At 38.2% G+C, this 21,457-nt stretch overlaps 2 protein-coding genes across 2 annotated transcripts; both read right to left on the reverse strand.

Annotated features, from left to right (window-relative positions):
• Positions 1-798: 798 nt before the first annotated feature.
• Positions 799-7,936, reverse strand: LOC140987929 (ATP synthase subunit O, mitochondrial-like). The gene is made up of 6 exons (XM_073456692.1): positions 7,718-7,936; positions 7,168-7,218; positions 6,037-6,280; positions 4,549-4,661; positions 1,223-1,309; positions 799-1,099 (listed from the first exon to the last, which is right to left on the reverse strand). Exons 1-6 carry the CDS (start codon positions 7,814-7,816, stop codon positions 971-973), a joined length of 723 nt encoding a protein of 240 aa, XP_073312793.1. The 5' UTR covers positions 7,817-7,936; the 3' UTR covers positions 799-970.
• A 3,798-nt stretch (positions 7,937-11,734) lies between these two features.
• On the reverse strand, positions 11,735-13,047 carry LOC140988299 (uncharacterized). Its single transcript, XM_073457331.1, has 3 exons — positions 12,798-13,047; positions 12,244-12,746; positions 11,735-11,740 (listed from the first exon to the last, which is right to left on the reverse strand). Exons 1-3 carry the CDS (start codon positions 13,045-13,047, stop codon positions 11,735-11,737), a joined length of 759 nt encoding a protein of 252 aa, XP_073313432.1.
• Between the last annotated feature and the right edge of the window lie 8,410 nt (positions 13,048-21,457).

Raw genomic sequence — 21,457 nt, forward strand, 5'->3', positions numbered from 1 at the left:
TGATGAGATCGGATTAATAAGAGTTATAAAGCCCAGTTAGTTAAACACCTTAAAAATTGAATCTTTCCTCCCAAACAATCCATCATGTAAAATTTTTGTACTCAGTCATCTAGTGGTCATGATTTGTTTCAACATATAAGACCTGCGTTTGATCTCATATGGAAAAAAAACGAGTCGATTACAGTGTTCGGAGGATCACTCAGGACAGCAAGGACTCGACAATAGAGATAGCATGTTGATCCTTTCATTAAATTACTAGTGTTTTAAGGTAAAAATTTACGAAAAGCCACATATGAAAATTTAAAAATAAAGATTAATTAGTGTTGAATTCATGACACTAATTACTAGGATTGAGAAAATATCCACACAATATTTTTCAATAAATTAGAGTTATATTTTGCCAATAAATAAATTGAATATTCAACATTATTTTATTTGAAAAATCTCTATCATTTCGAAGTGTTTGACAAACCAAAACCCAAATCTCTTTCAAAACTAACCCAATGTCATAAAAAACAAAACCAAATAAATACAAAGTCGTTTGGGTTGAACCGATCGATTGATGACAAAATGCTCTTCAATAAAGGTGCATGGCACAAATTATGTCATTACAAATTCATACCCTTTGACCTCATTGCGGTGCCAAAATCGTCGATATAGAAAGCAATATCGAAGTGTTGAGAATCCCCGATGATAAATATAAGATGATAAGTCGGAAAATGTTAAAAAAAAAAAAAAACTTCAAAAATCCTTATTAAATGGAGGATGGAACTGAAACAAGTTGTACTGAATCAAACAGATAAAAACAGGGTTAGCTTTTATTTGCAAGCGCCGGACAACACATTGTGAGCATCAAAAGAGTTCATGATCACCACACCACCAAAATAAAAGTTGCTCGCCAATCTCCGAATATTTAGGCCAAATGATTGGGAACATGACAATGAAAATGTGTTGTACATATTCTAACCATTTATGGGGCATCCAAGTTGATAGGCTGGCGTAGGAATCGCTCCATCTGAAGTGCCCTAGTCTTTATGGACATGTCGAAAACTTTTTGCTGGAATTCAACCACGAGTCCACCAAGAATGCTGGGATCAACCTGCAGATCAACCGGTAAAATTGTGGATTCATATTATCGATGGGGACGAAACCACCAACAGTTAAAATGTGGGTGTGTGTTTTTTTTTGGGGGGGAAAATAAGAAATGATTGAAAGGACACACCTTCTTTTCAAGCTTAACTGTCTTCCCTTGCCCAAGTATATCCTGCAATGTCTCCTTCAATTCTTTCTCCTCCTCCGGAGGTAGATCCTGGCCATTCAGGAACAGGAATCGTGAGAAAGAAAAGATAAAGAATAAAAGACTTGACAAAAAATTCAGAAAAAATTAGTCGAAATAATATTTTTCTTATGGCATGCTCGGGATTGATAATTGCCAAGCTAACATTGCTGAACATTAATAAATATTTGGCCTGCGTTGATGCCAAATACAAATAACTTAGAAGACAAAGCAGAAGCACTGCAAGTACAGAATGGATTGTTATAAAATTATCAATAACTTATTATAATATCGACTTATAAAACAACAAAATATAATTGACGTAACATATGTTTTTTTTAAAGAAAACTCCGCCCGTTTAGATGGCCGATCACGAGCCCGGATATAGGAGGAGTGTTGGTGTTATGTTGCTGATAGCCTAGCACCGTAAAAAATATATCACTGTTGATGTTAGGCCTGTGACAGCCCATCAGCTATTGCATCACACCTCTTCACATGGATATCAGTTCAAACAGATTAACGCGAAATGCTAGGTCGTCACCCACTTTAAGCGACACGCTTCACCTACGCTCGAGTGTAGTTCAAATGAGCTAGGTGCGTTGCAGCGCCCGGTTACAGTGATAAATAGGCAAGGGTTATCCCGCCTTACTCAATGTCCTAAATATCGTCCTAGGCAGACGTCGGCCGACCCCACCAAAAAGGTGCTAGTCGGCCAGCCTAAGCAGCCTTAGGGTGGAAGATCGGGGAAGTAGTCTGGGTAAGACCAATTTTATATTCTTGTGAGCAGACAAGACCTAGGTGATTGTAAACTTGTAGTGTTATACCGGGAAAATATTTGACGACCCAACATAGTCTATTAATCTTATATGTTTGCCTTAAGGGTAGAAGCAGAGTAAACAAATGTCATATTAGGCCAAAAATCAAATAGTGGACTATGAAGAGATACGTATGCCAAACTCTTAAGAATAAGATTTTAGATAGTCAGATAGTCCTAGAAGAATGTGAGAATGTAAGGCGTAAGTATAAGGCCAATACATCTGAGTTATTTGAACTCATGACTAGCCATATAAGGAGTGGGGTGAGAGAAGTACTTGGAGAGGTTAAAGGGAAGGGACACGACCAGGAGACATGGTGGCAAGACAATGAGGTGCAACAAATATTATGAAAAATAAAATAAGGTTAAAGAATTGGCAAGAAGTTAGAGATCAAAGATCATATGAGCTGTATACATGAGCCACGAGACTCAGTAGTAGAGCAGTAGGAGATGCTAAGAAAAAACGTACAATGATTTGTATGATAAGTTAGTACAAAAGAATGAGAATATTTTTAAGATAGCGAAAGTCAGAGATCGAAACACTAAAGACTTGAGTCATGCCAGGGGTATCAAGCATGAAGACCGTAGAATTTAAATGCAAGATAAAGTTATCCTAGATAGGTGGAGGGATTACTTTAAGAACTTCATATAAGAGACAAGCACGGAGGAATTAAGCGTGGGTAGACATGAGATGCAGGTAGTAAGGCATTTGTGTTTCATCGTAGAGCTAGTGCTAAGGAAATAATAGAGGCACTGAAGAGGATGAAACTGGAGAACGCAGTTTGACCGGATGAGATCCCAATTGAGGTATGGAAGTGTCTAGGGGAAGTTGGGATCCAATGGTTGACTAGACTCTTTAATAAGAATCTAGATATTAGGAAAATGCCAGAATCTTAGAGACATAGTATTGTAGTACCAATTTATTTATAAAAATAAATGAGATATACAGGACTGCTCAAACTATAGAGAGATTAAACCTATGAGTCATACGATGAAACTATGGGAACGAGTGATAGATTGGAGACTTAGGAGTATCACTACTGTATCAGAGAACCAATTTGGTTTATGTCGACTAGGTCTACAATGGAAGACAGAAGAGACCGAATATGGTATTTATCGACTTAGAGAAAGCCTATGATAGAGTGCCTAGAGAATTAATCTGGTGGGTACTTAAAAAGAAGCATGTGCCTCAATGCTACATCGAGATCATTAAACATATGTATGAAGGTACCGTAAGTAGTGTTAGGTCTGTTGGAGGGATGTCATGAATTTCCTGTGGCAAGAATTCATCAACGATCGGCTTTAAGCTCTTTCCTCTTTGCATTGGTTAAGAATGAGCTAACGGGGCATGTTCAGTATGAGGGCCATCTATCTAATTTTTTATTTATTTCTTTAGTTTCGTCTATCTGGACAATATCACATGTAAACAATATACACCAAGGCACTGAAGCTCTTGAGAGTAAGGTTTTGGAATTAATCATTCAAAAACTGAATGTTTAGCTTGTAACTTTGGTCCTGAATCTAGATGAATGGGTAGACCAAGTCCCAGAGTGTGAAGTTTTTCATTATTTAAGTATTATTATCCAAAACACCGTGGAGATTAAAGAGGATATAGACCATAGGATTAAAGCAGGGTGGATGAAATGGAGGATGACATCAGAAGTCTTATGTGATAGAAAGATGCATGCGAGATTGAAAGGAAAATGTTATAAGATTATTGTTCGACCATCTATGCTTTATGGTTCAGAGTGTTGGGCCACTACAAGACTACATATGCATAAGATGGCGGTAACAGAGATGCGTGTGTTGAGATGAATGTGTGGCAAAACGCACAAGGATAGAATTAAGAATGAAATGATTATGAGTTATTTAGGAGTAGTTCCCATAGAAGATAAAATTAGGGACAGACGTCTAACATGATTTTGTCATGTGAATGCTCCAATCCGACATTGACTGCTTAATGGAAGGAGTAGAAATAGGGGTAAGCCATTGAAAATTGGATAAATGTGTTTAAAGAAGATATATTAGATCTTGGTTTAAGATAGTTTAGTTTGGAGAACTAATATTCACGTAGCTGACCACTAACGGGAATGTGTTATGATGATGACATTTTTTAAAGAAAATTATACATAATTTCTATGGATTCTTGATGCTTGGTATATATTTTTTTGATAGGAAACAAAGATGCTTAGTATATGATAATAATAGATAATTTGCTTGTGAAAATGTTTTTCTAATCCTATATATTTTATATAGAAATAAATAGCATATAATACATAATATAAGCACGGATATTTTTTCTAACCCCTTCACACACTTAGATATGAAGACATGTCCCATGGTATGATAGTTATAGATGCTGCACAAGCACAAATCCGGTACCAAGATAGCGTGGATATGATTTGCAAAAGTCGAAAAGATTATTCTATCTAAAATAACATTCCAAACGATAACTTACAATAACAGAGGTTACAGTAGCTTTAACTTCCCCTCTATGTGCCATGGTCAGCTCTGAGAATCTCTGGGCTATCCGTTCTATATGTCCCAACCTCCCTGATTCAGCAACAACAGCTGGTCCGACCAAATGCCATAAGACATTTTATATTTGCACAAAGATGATACAATCAGACAATGTGATAAGAAAGACAATCGGCTGGATGGTCGACCAAAACATAAAATAAGAGACGGCAAGCTCCAAGGTGGCATTGACTATCAAGATTTTGATCATGTCAAAGGAGTAGGGGTTAGATGAATGACAAAGCAGATAGTTGCAGATTGAGTCTTAGTTTCTTCTGAAGTTCTAGAATAGAAGTTTGTAAAAGATGTTGTGCATCTGTTTGTTTCTATTACCGGTCCTTGTGATTAAGCAAAATGTTTACAAGTGAAAAAAACAAAGAAATAAGGAATAGTCAACTTGCATGCTAAGAATGTCTTAAATTCAAAAATCTTAAGCCCCTGAGATTTCCAGCTTACAATGAAATTTTAAACAAAGTTTTGCCCAAATAACGCAAATCCAAGAAGGGATAAAACTGCAGATAAGCAAATCCAACAGGGTACGAGACTTCAGATAAGCAACCCAATAAAAAATGTTGCTGCATAACTAACACGTGATGAAAAGAAACCTTATTGGTATAAAAGAGTATAATAATTGTACATAGTTCCAGCCAGTTTCAAATGCCTCAAATCTCTGAGTAAGAGAACCACATGGAAAAATAGTGGTATATAATAGGTACAAAAGAGTATAATAATTGTATAAAGTTCCAGCAAGTTTCACACCTCAAATCTCTGAGTAAGAGAACCACGTGGAAATTTAGTGCTATATAGTTTTAACTTTTTTTTAAAGACTTACTAAATCATGATACTGGTTACTGCGTAGTACAAACTACAAGACCCACCTCAAGTATTTAGTTTCCACTTAGACAAATGAAACCATAAAGGAGAAAATAGCCTTTCACAGCAAAGTAACAAGGATGGAGCCAACAAACTAGTTAAGAGTGCATAAACATGGAAGCTCTATACCGTCGAAATTAAGAGGAAAATAATAAATAAAAAACATTAAGTTACTAGAGAGTCAGAAGAGGCATAATGAAAAGGAACTAGCACAGAGGAATGACTCTCATATCTCAAAGCTAATAAACAAAGTCATTAGATACTCTTACCGTGGTGAATTCAAATAGTCCTCAACATTAGCATGACCTACCAAAGTGATATAACCCCCATCTCTAGATGTAAGTGGTAAGATTTACTGTATTGCAACAACAAAGTCATACTCATTTGATTGTTTACTTCCGCGCTTATATAATATATTAGAGAGCCAATAAACCACTTCCAGATCAAGGGCAAGGCAAAAGAAGTCTCCCATACTGAATAGCATTTACAGACACATACTAACATAACGACAAAAATCATTCTGAAATACCATGCACTCATTTGCAAAAGCACATACCCAAAAAGTTCTTTGTTATGTTATCAAACTTAGCCTGAGAACCAATATCATGCATGGCCTTCACTCTGATATCCGCAGTCACAGATAGATCTTTCATGAATTGAGAAAATTTGGGGCTTTTCTTTGAAGCCTCGATAAGAACAAGAAGCTCAGATTCAACCTTGTCCAGAACATTTGCTTTAACAGCTGCAAGGTACAATGCCGAAGCATAGTTTCCTGAGACACCATACATTGCAAAGGGTACCTAAATCCAATACAAAAAAAGGGGGGGTTCAAAAGATTATCAGGGAAGCAAGAAACGTCTCAGCAGCATTTGTTATGGACTTCTCCAAAATTCTTACATCAGCAAAAAAGGTGTTGAAAAGGGGTAAGGGAAAATCAATAATTCAACATCCTAGCAAAAAATCATCAATCATGGTCACATATACACATCATAAATCACACATTTATGAATAAAAACAAATCAAGATAAGAATAAGTTTTTCAAGGAGTAAACTTCTGATATTAGACAATCAAGTAACCCAAATAGTATCGTATGGATCTGATTATCTGAAGGAGTTCAGAAACGAACTTTAGCCCTCGGCAAAATTTGAGTTAAATGTCAGTTCTGTGGAAGAACTACATTATTTAAAAAAAAATGTAACACTGTTCATAAAACAAGCACCAAAGTTAGATACATACAGAGCCTACTGATAATCTATGTACTGTAGATAAAATAAATAAGAATAGTTATATCATAAGTATATTTATAATGACAACACTGACAAACATAAGCCTCAGTCTGCTTCAAAACATATATTAAAAAAAAGGCAGAAATACAAAGGCTTGATAAACGAATATCTTTTGCAGCATTCATAAGGATAAAAGAACTGTCTGGGTGATAACAATGAATATCCATAGAACATATACTGGTGGCAAAGAACAATGATTCAGACTTAGAAAATCAATACAAATAAAATATTTATTCACGGTAACCTTCAGCTCAGATAACTCAAATCATCTACTCGGTGAAAATTTCGTTATTGTTTCCTGTGAAAGAAGTGTACTTTCTAGTTACAATGACATGAATGCATACGCAATATGCATCAATGTAGTCAAATGACGTACAACCGCAAAAAAAAAGACAATTACCTTGACTTTCTGCTCCTTCACAGGAGAGGTCGTTGAATAGTTCCTCGAAAACTGCAATAAATAACAACCAGCTGAATAGAAGCCCACTTATCTAGGGACTCTCCATAAAAGTATTTCAAGACAACATAACAATCACAATCGTCTTAAACATCACGTAACACTGAAAGCCAATATTTATTCTACTTTCCGTTGCTTTCCTTCTAGTTGTTTACGACAGAAATGATGACTCCCCAGTTATAAATGGCGATACTTTTTGGAAATAGGCGGAACTTAACGTCGACATTTAGAAGAACAATGTACTCGCTTATCGGGAAAAGTACATGAAATGCCAGAAAACCCCCCAAAAAAAAAAGATTTTAAAAAACTGAAATTACGTTGACCAAATTCAGTTACAGCAAGGGATAAAACACGCCAGGAGTCCGATAAATTTGACGTGAACACTAAATCTAAAGGTCTAAATAATTCTTCCGAGCAGATCAAGATCGGAAAGAAAGAAAATAAAACAAATCGCACCATTTGTTCATGTAATAAGACAAATTCTCGGTAATACCTCAGCGTTAGCGAAGGTAGGGTAGACGAACGCTTTCTGGGCATCGGTGGTTAGGGTTCTTCGGAGGAGAGGAAGCGCCGATCGCAATCGCCTCGCCATTTCCAGCCTTGATTTCCTGTTTCTTACTTTGCTAATTGCACCGTTAACTCACAGCGGCTGCTGTTTAAAGAAGGGGAATCGGAACAAGTAAACTGTGACCTGTGGAGGCAGGGTGGTATCGGTGAAAATGAAACCTAATTTATTATGTGACACGTGTCCCGTTATTTGGTGTATAAATAATGATAATAATGTAAAAAAAAAATGAAATGAGATTTTCATTAACAAGTGGATAATTTATTTCCTATCCTTCTATGAACATATCTTTATTTTCTCTGATTTGAATAGAGGTCGCATACCGTACCGAACTACGATACCGTATACCGTACCGTAAATATCGGTATGGAATTTTTCTATACCGATATCGATACCGGAAATTCGGTATACCGAATTTTCGATATAAAAAAGTTCATACCGGATACCGTACCGACACCGAAAATTTTGTCGGTATATCGAAAAAATTTCGGTATACCGAAAATATTATCGGTATACCGACATTTTTTCGGTATACCGAACTTAAATTTTAAAAAAATAATAATAAAAAAATTATTTGAAAAAAAATAATTACGTACCGATACCGATACCGAAAATTTCGGTACGGTATAATACCATACCAAAATTTTCGGTATATCGATTTTTTTGGTATTTTTTCGGTACGGTATTTCGGTATTTTGATATTTCAGAATATTTTCCCAGCCCTAGATTTGAAGAATAAAAATTTTATTTTGCTCTGCAATGAGCTTCTAGAGTATTTATATTGGGTTGCATAAACAATTCAATGTAGTCAAAATTAGCTGTCAAGTTAACGGCTCGAGTTGCGCCACAAACAACAGCTCGACCGAAGTTAGAATACACATGCTTGATCTCCAATAGATGCATCCAAAGAAGGATTGTTCACGGCTATCACAAGAGAGACAATGTAACGTCCCGAAAGATATAAAGGTCCACGCAAACCACATGCATGCAATTATTAAATTCTTTTGTATTTTAATTAAATATTTTAATTGCATTAATTAATTATGTAGTTCATATTGACATGTTTAAAATATATTTTTCTACATTATCGTATTAAAATGTATTTTTAAAATGTTATTCGAGTTGCGATCGAAGAACAGAGATCGAGGGCTGAAAAATAGAAAATATTTTTATTAAATAATTGTTTTTAATTATTTAAATTAAGGGTGATGTTTTTTCACATTTTTGGAAAATAAGAGGTTTTTGAGGTGATTTTATACGCCGGAACATAAATTTTATCGATGTTGGTTTTTCAACAAAATACAAACTTTTTGACAATCCGGCTATTAAATCCACAAACTTATTTTGACAAAACTATTTTAATATTTTAATTAAATCCTAATCAAGTACTAGTGGGCCTAAACTTATGCTTAATAGGCCTAAGCCTTAATTAGTGAATTAATTAGTATAAAATATGTAAACCATCCCCATAACCCCTTGTAACTCACGACACTCACCTCACAAACCCTCTCAAATTCACACGGCACACACTCAAATATTTTGAAGAAAAGTTGCATAAATCAAGGGAGTTTCAAAGCCAAAGTTCTCGTTCTTCAATCGCCAACGTTTTCGTGCGTTTTAAACGCAAAGGCACGCCATATATCTCCTTTTCTCATCTATCACATCGTATTATCGTTTTAAATATCGTGTGTATGAAAAGCATAGAGTTTCTTTGATTATTTTCGAAATATTGCATTCACATATGGGGAAACTTGAGATTTTGATGCAAATTCATGGTTTTATTATGTAAAAGGGCTGCCATGATCTTAGGTTATGAACAAGCGATGTTTATACATGAGTTAAGGTCCTAACACACACACACTAATCACCAAAGTCGAAGGAAAACAAGCAAACCAAGCTTGAAGCAATTTCGGCTGTCATGGGGTTATTGAGTGATCGGGTTCCTTGTGGAAAGGGGCTGGAGGGTCACGGCTTGGGCCAGGGCTCTGCCAGGGGATGGTTCAGTCGAGGGAAGAGTCCTAGCCAAGCTAGGACTCGAGTAGGAGGGCTGGCATTCAGGGGCTGAGGGGTTCGGTCCAAGGCTTAGGGGCTGGGCTAGGGTGAGTCTTAAGGGTCCTAGGAAGGTGTGTGAGTGGTTGGTTCAGGGGCTGGGCTCATTGGTAAGGACCTGGACACGAAATCAAGAGTCCTTTGCTGCAAGGGCTCTCGGTCGAGAAATAGTGGGGGTTGCAGGGCGTGTGCTTCGAGCCAGGGGCTGGTTCGTGGAGTCATAACGCTCCAGTAGGATCCATATAATGGGTTAATAAGGGCTTGGCTCGGGCTTGGCTCGATAGAATCCCAAGTTGGCTCAAGGGTGATCTAGGGGTTCGAATTAGGGTCTTTAAAAGTCAAAATAAATCTAAACGCGGCTCGCGGGGGTCAAGTCGTGGTTCATAAGGGCTAAAATAATATAAAAAAGACTAAGTTTTTAATTTAGAAATTTTATAATAAAGTTTGGAATTTTTCATGATAAAAAACATCGTCAAAACAATTAATTAAAGATAAATTGAAAAGCCTAGTTTAAGCTAAATAAAATTATGGAAATTTTAATTTAAGTTTAAATAATTATTTGGGACATGTTAGAGTCAAGAAATCAAGAAAAAGTCAAAAACAAAAAATTGTACGTCTAGGGGTAAAACAGTCATTTTACAGTGCTCTAAATGCTGTTTTTATGATATTATGATTATTTTTAAATGGTTATGAATTTTACATGATGAAATTATGAGTTTTAAATGTCTATTTGATTTTATGATTTAAGGAAGACATTTAAAATATATGTTGCATGCTTGGTTTCAAAAGAAAATGATGTTTGGGCATGAAAGTGATGAAAATATGAAACGTTGATGAAAGTGAAGTAATTGTGACTAACGAGGATATGAGGATATGATTGAGGATAGGCCAAGGCTCAGTCGACGATCTTATGTAGGCCAAGGCTCAGTCGACGATCTTATGTCAGTGATATCCCCGCCACCCAGTACTGTGGTTACATGTAGATGGATCCATCGACTTTTGAGGATTGAGGAAAGTCACAATTAATGATCTGAATTCAATAAAGGAAAATATTTATGATCATGATAAAAGGATATTTATGTTATGAAATGAGGAAAAAGATAAATGTTGAGGTTTAAGTTATGCATCATGAAAATGTTTACGAAATATTCATGTTTAAAGTTTATGCATCTTCATGAAAACGATATTTTAAGTACAAGTATTTTTCACTGTTGCATGTGATTTTATACGTATTACTTGTTATCAAGATTATGGTGTGTTGAGTCTTTAGACTCACTAGGTGTGATTGATGCAGGTGTTTATGATATTAATGTTATGGGAGGTCTTGATAGCTTGATGGTTGACATGACTGGAATGAAGGTGCACACGACCCGAGGACCAGCGCTTCTAGCTTTCCGCATTTATGATTATGATTTATGTTAAAGATTTTTACGACTTTTTATTTATGCTTTTGAGTGATTTTTGAGATATTATAGTATGGACTGTATTTCTCAAATATATAATTGATTGTTTTATTTTAAAATGATTCCAAAATATTTTATGGTTCGGCCGAATGCTATGTGAGGTTTGAAAAAAAAAATTTCTAGTACTTTTAAACTTTAAAAAGGGCAGACGTTTCAGACAACATCAGTCTCCACAATCCGGTGATTCAAATTAATACCAAAAGATTAAGATTCTGAGCTTTCGGTATATTCATAGTGCGGTTTCTGTTATAGATGATATGTAATAGGTGATTTTACGGTTATTGACTCTCGCTGGGATGTCCAGAGTATTTGTACTTGTACTATCTTTTTACAATTATTATTAAAAAATAATTAATACCAGAAACAGCCAGAATGCATAAGTTGGTGATTCCTTAAGGTTAGTAACACAATCCTTAAATGTTGTACATGCTCTTCAAGACTACGAGAGTATACCAGTATGTCATCAATAAAGACAATGACAAACCTGTCAAGATACTCCTGGAATACTCGGTTCATCAAATTCATAAATATTGCTGGAGCATTCGTCAAACCAAACGGCATCACTAGAAACGCGTAATGCCCATACCTTGTTCGAAATGCAGTCTTAGGGATATCACGTTGATGAACTCGAAGTTGATGATACCCAGACCGTAAATCGATCTTCGAGTACACTGAAGTTCCTTGCAGTTGATCAAACAAGTCATCAATCCGTGGTAACAGATATTTATTCTTGAGTGTTACTCGGTTCAGCTGTCTATAATCTATGCAAAGCCGCATAGACCCATCATTCTTTTTAACGAACAACACTGGTGCTCCCCAAGGAGACACACTGGGTCTAATGTACCCCTTGTCAAGAAGATCTTGTAACTGTTGCTTCAACTCTTTCATCTCCGTTGGTGCCAATCTATAAGGCGCTCTGGAGATAGGTGCAGTTCCTGGTACCAACTCAATCTCCGCTTCCACTTTCCTCTCCGGAGGAAATCCAGGAATCTCATCCGGGAAAACATCAGGAAATTCATCGACAACTGGAGTGTTCTTCACGTCGATCACATCCTTCGATACGTCAATAGCATAAATGAGGTATCCTTCTCCTCCTTTCGCTAAAGCCCGTTGTGCCTTTACAGCAGACACTACTGGCATTGGAGGTCGAGCTCCCTCGCCGAAGAAAAACCAATTCTCGTCTCCTTCTGGACGAAACTGAACGAGACGTTGATAACAATCTACCGTCGCTCTATACTTAGTCAATAGGTCGATTCCCATAATACAATCGAAATCTTCCATAGCCAATATCATCAAATTGGCAGACAAGTATTTTCCCTCAAACTCTAACAAACAGTCTACTACAAGTCGCTTAAATAAAACCTCTTGTCCCATCGGTATAGACACCGACATCAAAACATCTAATGACACGTAGGGTAATTTATGCTTCTTAACAAACATTGATGCTATGAATGAATGCGATGCCCCAGTGTCAATTCATACATATGCAGGAATACCACATAAGATAAAATTTCCTGCAATGACTCTCTCGTTTTGCTCCTCAGCTTGTTCTTGGTTTAGGGCAAACACTTGCCCTTGAACTCGTGGACGTTGCTGAGATCCTTGTGATATTCCAACACGACGAGAACCTTGAGCAGGAAAACCTTTCTGTTGCACAGTGGCCTCAGACTGTTTTCCACTGTAAGACCCTGCCATAGAACCTCCGCCTACACTCTGATTCTCCAAATTAGGGCAATCCCTCTTCATGTGACCAAAACCACCACAATTGAAACAAGCACCTGTTATTTTTCGGCAATTTTTCGACTAGTGATTTCCTCCGCAGTGGCCACATTGCAGCTTTTTCCTACCAAAGTTGTACACCCCTTCAGAACCGGAAGAAGAAGAAGATGCAGACTTCTTGAAAGACTGACCCCTCGGTCACAACGAACTAGAAATTTTGCTAGCTTGCATAGCCTTCCTCCTAGCAATACTGATCTCTATTTGACGACAACGATTCACTAATCATTCGTACGAAGTAGGATCGTCACAGACTGAAACCCAAACAAAAATCTCCTGTTTCAAACCATTCAAAAAGTGAGAATATTTTGCTGCAGAATTCTCACTGATGTGAGGAGCGTACGACAACAGATCCGTAAAACGCTTTTGGTAATCATCGATGCTCGAATCTCCTTGCTTAATGGTCAACAGTTCCATCTCCTTCGCCTGACGAAGAGCTGGCGGAAAGTGATGATTGATGAAGGCCTGACGGAAATGTTCCCAACGAATCTGCCCATGCTACTGAACTAGAATGGCAGAAACAGGTTTCCACCATTTCCGAGCTTTTCCTTGGATCATGAAATCAGCTACCTCCATCTTCTCGTTCTCGTCATAGTGCAGCACTCAAAAACACTGCTCCATGATATCGACCCAAGCTTCAGCAACATCAACATTCTCATCTCCAGTCAACGGTGGAGGTCCAATCTTCATGAAATCCATAATGTTGACACGGTTCCTACGTTTCCTTTCATCATGATCTCGGTGACGCCTTCCGTCACGATCTCTACGACGATGTTCTCGGCCAGCCTCATCGTCGCCATAACGACCATGTCCCACACTTCTGTGACTGCTTCCATCTCCTGACATCTGAAAGGAAACCAAAATCAACCTCTAAATCCTCAAAACAGAATTACCAATGTCCCAAAAATCTTCGCATGCTCTGATACCACCAAATGTAGCGCCCTTACCCGAGCCACTATTAAACAGATTAATAAGCATGCAATATTAAAACTTAATAACAACAATTAAACAGCGGAAACCAAATAACTTAATCATCTTACAACCCAAATAAAACAGAACAAACAACAGCAGTCTTAAATATTAATACAACCATATCGAAAACATAATTCTAAATAATAAAACGATGAACCATATAAAACCTCCTCTGGATCACCACCGAAAACTCAACTGCTCTAGCCACTGCCCTGGTTGTCCGAACCGTCCAACCTAAGACCTGCCCCGTGGAATGGGGTGCCCAAGATGAAAATAGAGACGTGAGCGACAATCGCCCAATACGAGAATGTACGAGTATACAAACAGATATGATCCATGCGAAATGCAATATGCTCGGATATCAAGGATCAAGTCAAGAATCTCATGCTCAGTCTAGAGACCCCTGAGTGTGTAGTCTCTGATCTGCCCTAGGCATGTTTTGGCTCCCACACTCATTATCAAGACGTGGACCTACAATGTCCAGGTCATCAGAGCCCGCGGGTCCCGTCGGACACTGTAGCTCTCGATGCCCCATCGTCCACAATACAGAATAGGGCTGAGCAGCCTCAAAAAACGAGGTATATCTCAAAAGATATCAGGCTCAACATGATATGTCATGCATAATATGCCAAAGCAGTAAAACATGTATAATGCAACACATAAATATGCAACATATAAGTGTGTATACTATGCTTGGATATCTCAGTCAGTACATCACGTACCTCACTAAAAAAATCTGACAGAAAGCTCTTAACCTAGACAATACCAACAATATGAAATCACTATCAAACCAGATTATGAATTACCAAACATGATATAAAGTTCTTCCTAAAGGCTTTAGGATTATACCCGCGTCCGTCGTCAGCCCACTGATGATGTCTCGATCTCGGTTCACCGACCCCCTCTCGAGTCGACACTAGCTCCGAAACTTCCCGACACCAAAGTGCCCTAGAAACTGGCTAAAAAACCTAAGGTAAAAGATTAGAACTCTCTCTCTCTGAAGGATGCGGTGTAGTAAACAAAAGAATTCGGCTTCCATTTATAGGCTGCATCCGGACTAGTTCGGAAATCCGTATCAATCTTATCTGCCACGTGTCAGAATCTCATTGGTCTGGTTGGATTTCTCGAGATAACGTAATCGGAAGTAAATCGGGTTATCCATTTAAAATTCGGTGGATCCAACAGATTAATCCCAAATTATCAATTCGTTAATAATACTTAATTAACAACTCTTTAATTATCTCTTAATTAATACTTCATTCAAAATAAGAATTCGGGTCATTACATGTGCATTCTTCCCCTGTTATCCATTAGTCTCCGAAAATTTTGGAACAAGATGAATTAATATTATAAATTGAATCACCTTCTCATATCCCTAGACACACCATCCACTCATCACCCTTCTTTTTTTGAACGACCAGATCTGTTTTGGGCTCTCCTATAAATAGTTATGTTATCCCCACCCCACTTTATTCTCCTCTCCCCACACAATATTCTCTTCTCCTTTCACTCACTAACTCTCCCTTTCCACTTCCCCTAACTCGCTCGCCCTCGCCTGCTCACTTTCGCCATCGCCCTCGCCTTGCTCACGCATGCGCACTCTCGCCCTCGCCCTCCACTTGTTCGATAGATTGCCTTATCTAACCACTACCCTGCCTCGCCTCGCCTCGCCTCGCCGACGCTCGCCACGCCTCCCTCTCCGCACTTCGCATGCAGCCTCGCCCCGCCTCTCCTCGTCTTCGCCAACCCTTGTCCGTTGCTGGTCGACAGGCTGCCACGTCGACGATACGAGTTGCTCTCTTCTCGGGCCAACATTATGTCCAACTTCAACGGTTCATTTGCTCGTTCCCATAGTATTTTACCTCCAGTATTTTCCTACGCTTCTTCTGGATAAGTTTTCCTCCCTACTTGTTTAATTACCCTTAAAATCCATGTCTTCCTCTTATTCTGAGTTCAATTCCTCGAGAGCTTCCGAGAGGTCTAGTGAGTCTGATGAGACTAGGACTTCCTTTGAAGATCCCGAACTTTCCCCTGACTCCCAAGAGGAGGAGATCGTAAGCCATAGTCGTCCTAGTAAGGAAATCCGTCATGTGAATCAACAAATAAACATAACCAATGCTGATACACTATGGTATGGCCACCTATCATCCCACATCTCTCCTACTAGTGAGTCAAACCTTACGGCTTCATGACACATTCTCTCTTCCCACAAAATCAGCATTCCGACCTCCAAAGACTGGCCTTATCTAGCTTCCAATGGTTATTATACATTTTTCCAACATCAGTTAGAAGCAGGTCTCCGCTTTCCTCTATCTAAGTTCCTCCAAGAGCTGAGAAGTTATTACAAGGTGCACCTATTTCAACTCACTCTCAATGCCTTTCGTTCAATATTTAGCTTTGTGGTATTACTACGGGCTCTAGGCCTTCCTCTAGATTGCAAAACTTTCTCTTATGTTTTGGTCTTGGCCAAATCGAATGAATGGGCTTTTCTATGTAACCTCTTGATCCAGCCACAAACTTTTTGGTGGGACTTCTAGTCACATAAAAGATCGGAAAAATATTTTTCTTTATCCAACCTCCCAAAGAGTGGACTGACACCACGGAATTGTACCACACTGAAGGATCGTTTGCTGGGCACCTTGAAGTGCTTCAAATAAAATATTCTCTAAGAGCTGCAATAGCTCGGTGTTCTAAGAATGTTTACACCAATGAATTAAATCGAGTTTGATTAAGATTCAAGCGAAAAACACTTGAAGTAATTCTTCGTTAAGAGAAACTGATATATTTTATATATTGTGCGACTGAATAACTGAAAATAGAGGAATCAGTTGTGGCATATATCAGTTCAGTTATGGTGACAACTAAACTGACGGATGCTCTAGCTGATCAAATCAGTTGAAAACAAAAGTTAAACTATTAAAAGACACATGATATGTTTATGGATGTTCGGAGACTTCAATTACTCCTATGTCACCTCTTCTACCGCCTCGGGTAGGATACACTAGAAGACTTTGATTTATATAACACCTTGTACAAACCCACCCAGCTTAGGACTTACCAACTGCCTAACTGAACTCCTAGACTAGACTCAAGGCAGCACCTCCCAGCCAACACTTGTTTAACGTCTGTGTGTCAAAGACTACATACACAAGTTTAATGTCTTTGTGCAAGATTGTATTTTGGGTGGTGGGGGGTGTGTGTGTGAGAACTGAAAAATGAATACTACCCGAAGTTGTTCTCACACACTGAGAGAATTGTGCCTCTAATATAAGCTGATAACACAGTGAAGTGTTCCTTTTGAAGTTCTCCTGCTGAACCACCTATCAGCTGGACAAACAGTTGAACCGTTCTTTGATATGTCAGTTGAGCTGATTCAGTTTGGGCAATCAGCTGGCACCTTCAGTTGCGTCTTGATAGCTTTAGTTTGGCTCAATTAACTGATTAGTTCAAAGCCTGATCGGTTCCAGCTTCCTGCGCACTATAGTAAATCATTAGAAAAAAATAACAAGTTTTTTTACCATCAAAATCAATATTGTGAATATGAAATGTTCCAACAATCTCTCCCTTTTTTATGATCACAAAACTTGATCAATTAAAGCAATTTAAAAACTGATTCTCCCTCTGTAGTGAGAAAATACATTTAAAAGAAATCTTTCAGTTCGAGGGATAAAAAAGCTCCCCCTCAAGAACTGAATTAAAAACTATTTTAAAAACATTTTTCAGCTTGAGAGATCTTTTGAAAGAAAACTCCCCCTCAACAACTGATTTTAAAAGCTGAATAAAAAGAAAATATTTCAGTTTGAGGGATAAGAAAGCTCCCCCTCAATAACTGAAATAAAAACTCATTTATTCGGAAATAAAATAATATACGCTTCAAAAGGAATTTAACAGTCTTTTAACATTCAAGCAGTTTAGACAACAAATCTTAAGATTACAGTTCAGTTATGTGAAGACGTAACTGGATGAACATGATGTTTGTTTAATCAAATAAGCGTCCATTGTATCATACATTTACTCACATCAGTGATTGTAAGGGAAATTGCTACTACAATAGCAGACTTTAAATAACATCACATATCAGTTAGTTTACACATAATAGAACCAAATATACTTGTCACGCCCCGAGTCCGAAGCATCGGTGACATCCGGCATTGTTTAACAATTACATTGAAAACAATAAAGCCTCGTATCAAATCAAACCAGTCTTTTTCATAAATAATATATTGTCTTACAATGACAAGGAAATAAACTTTTACATCAGAGTTTTTCAGAAGCTAAACAAAAAGGAATACAATTTCTTGATTTCTCGAATTTTGATCACCATCCCCAAAACGCTTCTTGCTCCTCCTCGTTCATTTGTTCTTCATTTTTATCTGAAATTTGTAAGGGATGAGTGTTTTGGGAAACACTCAGCAAGTGAGGGTCGATCGATTCCAAAGATACATATAGAACTTAATTCTTTAAAAATTTCTTCTAACATACTTTCATAACATACTTTCAAAACTCAATATTCTTGACTAGACACAACGAATAGGAGACGAAACTTATCAAATGATTCGGAACAGAACAAAAAAAATTCAAATCATTTCAGAACAGACAAAATACACTGTTACTCATCTCATTTCCACGGTCAAATTGTCCCCAATATGTTAGTCCTCTAAGGGGTGAGGCCAGAACATGGTTTTATACCCACCAATGGTTGCCTGAACAGAACATGGTTTTATACCCACCAATGGGGGCCAGAACAGAACTACAATTCTTGTCCCATTTCAAATTCGAATCGTAACAGTGCAACAGAATTCAGAAGTAACAGACAGAATTTTTCAGCTATTCAGATTTCAGAGTTATTCATCCAGACACAGCGGAACCAAGAACTTCGAAACTTAGAAGAGAACACATAATCGATCGAAATTTAAAATAGAACACACTGACATTTTCGAAAAAGGGACACACCAACATGCATGTCACGTTATTTATATCAAAGTTTAAAATAGAAACGAAGTACATAACAAAAGCCCACTTACAGATTTCTTGTACAAAGCTTTCTCTTGAAATTTCGGCAGCACTTCGGCGCAACTCTAACCAACACTGGCTTCGGTCGAGCAGCACTTTGACACGGAAAAGCAACTCTGGACTACACGAAATTCGTTCTTCCTTCTTCCTTTACTTCGGCCGAGACTTGTGAGGGTGAGGGGAAACCGAAATTTTGAAGGCTTTTGAAGGATTATTTGAAGTGCTCTTGCATGTGGTTTTAGGTGGTATTTATAGAAAAATCTTGGCCCTTTCACCTAGCCTTGGCCGATTTCTTTGGGTCCAAGATTAACCATAATTGTGGTTCAAAATCCCATGTATTCTTCAAGTCCAAGATTAGCCACAATTGTGGTTCAAAATCTCATGCACTCTTAAATGTCATCTTGATTTTCTAAAGGGTCACTTCTTGCATCATTATTATGTCCTAGCTCTTAGCTCCTCCCGCAGCTCCTTCATGGGTTAACTCAAAGGTTATTTCTTGCACATTTAATTTGTCCAAACTCTTGGCTCATCTTGTAGCTCCCTTTTTGTTCTTATTAGGACAAGATTGGTTGAGCTGCTTTGAGCTGACGAATTGAGTCCTTGAGCTGGGGTTTTATTCCTCCCGTGACAGTACTTCAATGGATGCAGTTACTTCTATCTTGGCCTCCCGTTGGGTTAATCTCCGAGCATTGAAGCTATTTCTTCGAGTTAAGTTAGCTGAAATCTAAGTTAATATTCAAGTTATCTAGTTGGAATAAAAATTTTAGTGCTTAGTTTGAGTTAAACTTCAAGTTCGTATTACTTACTTGGCTCGTAAAATCCCGGGTTCTCACATCCCTCCCTCTTTATTGAAAGTTTCTTCCTCGACACTTGCGTTAGCTTGATCTTTCGAATAGATGAGGGTACTGAGATCGCATTTTCTCTTCGAGTTCCCAAGTTGCCTCCCTTTCGGTGTGATTTGACCACTGTACCTTGACATAAGGTATTGTCCGGTTTCTCAATACTTGGTCTTTCGAGTCCACTATTCGGGTAGAGACTTCTTTGTATTTGAGTTCTTCGTTGAGGTTTCCTTCAATCATCAGTGGTGCAACTTTGAGTATATGACTCGGATCTGGGACATACTTCCTCAGCTGAGAGATGTGGAAAACGTTATGTATCCTAGACATATCAGGTGGTAATGCTAATCGGTAGGCTAAGGTTCCTACCTTCTCCAATATCTCGAACGGTCCCACATATCTTGGGTTCAACTTTCCGGACTTACTGAACCGAACTACTCCCTTCATGGGAGAGACTTTGACGTAAGCCTTTTCGCCAATCTCCAATTCCAACGGTCTTCTCTTCGAATCAGCCCAACTTTTTTGTTTGTCTTGGGCTGCCTTGAGTCTTTCTTTGATTATGGCTACTTTGTCAACGGTTATTTGAATAAGTTCTGGTCCGGTAACAGCTTTTTCTTCGACTTCGTCCCAATATAGGGCGACCTACACTTTCTTCCATACAAAGCCTCGTACGGAGCCATCTCGATGCTACTGTGATAGCTGTTGTTATAGGCGAATTCGATCAGGGGTAACTGTTCACTCCAATTTTCGGAAAAATCCAGTGCACATGCCCGCAACATATCCTCGAGGGTCTGAATTGTCCTTTTGGTTTGGCCATCAGTCTGGGGATGATAGGCCGTGCTGAGAGTAATCTTGGTCCCCATAGCCTTTTGGAAACTCTTCCAAAATCTTGATACAAATCTTGGATCTCTGTCAGACAGTATACTTGTCGGGACTCCATGTAGTCTCACCATATTGTCCATATACAAGGTAGCGAGCTTATCCAGGTTGTAAGTCATTCGCACTGGTAAGAATTGTGCAGACTTGGTCAATCTGTCAACGATTACCCAGATACCATCGTGACCCTGCCTGGATCTTGGTAGTCCTACAACGAAATCCATGGAGATGTTATCCCACTTCCACTTCGGTATTTCCAATGGTTGTAAAAGTCCTCCAGGTCTTTGATGTTCTGCCTTGACTTGTTGACAGGTTAGGCATTTGGAAACAAAGACAGCCACGTCTTTCTTCATTCCGTTCCACCAGTAATTATTTTTTAAGTCTCTATACATTTTGGTACTCCCTGGATGCACCGAAAATCTTGATTTATGCGCCTCGGCCATACCTCCTCTCGAATTCCATCGATATTTGGTACATACAATCGTCCTTTCATCCAGAGTATCCCATTATCATCTATTTGAAATTCTGGAATTTTTCCTTCTCAGATTTGTTCTCTAATTTTAAGGATGGAGGTGTCTTGACTCTGCTTTAATTTGATGGTTTCCCGTAGTCCTGGTCGCGCTGATAGTGAAGATAAGCTTACTTTTCCAAAATTTCTTCGACTCAATGCATCAGCCACCTTA

Source organism: Primulina huaijiensis, chromosome 11 (assembly GCF_012295235.1).
Source record: "Primulina huaijiensis isolate GDHJ02 chromosome 11, ASM1229523v2, whole genome shotgun sequence".
NCBI lineage: Eukaryota > Viridiplantae > Streptophyta > Magnoliopsida > Lamiales > Gesneriaceae > Primulina > Primulina huaijiensis.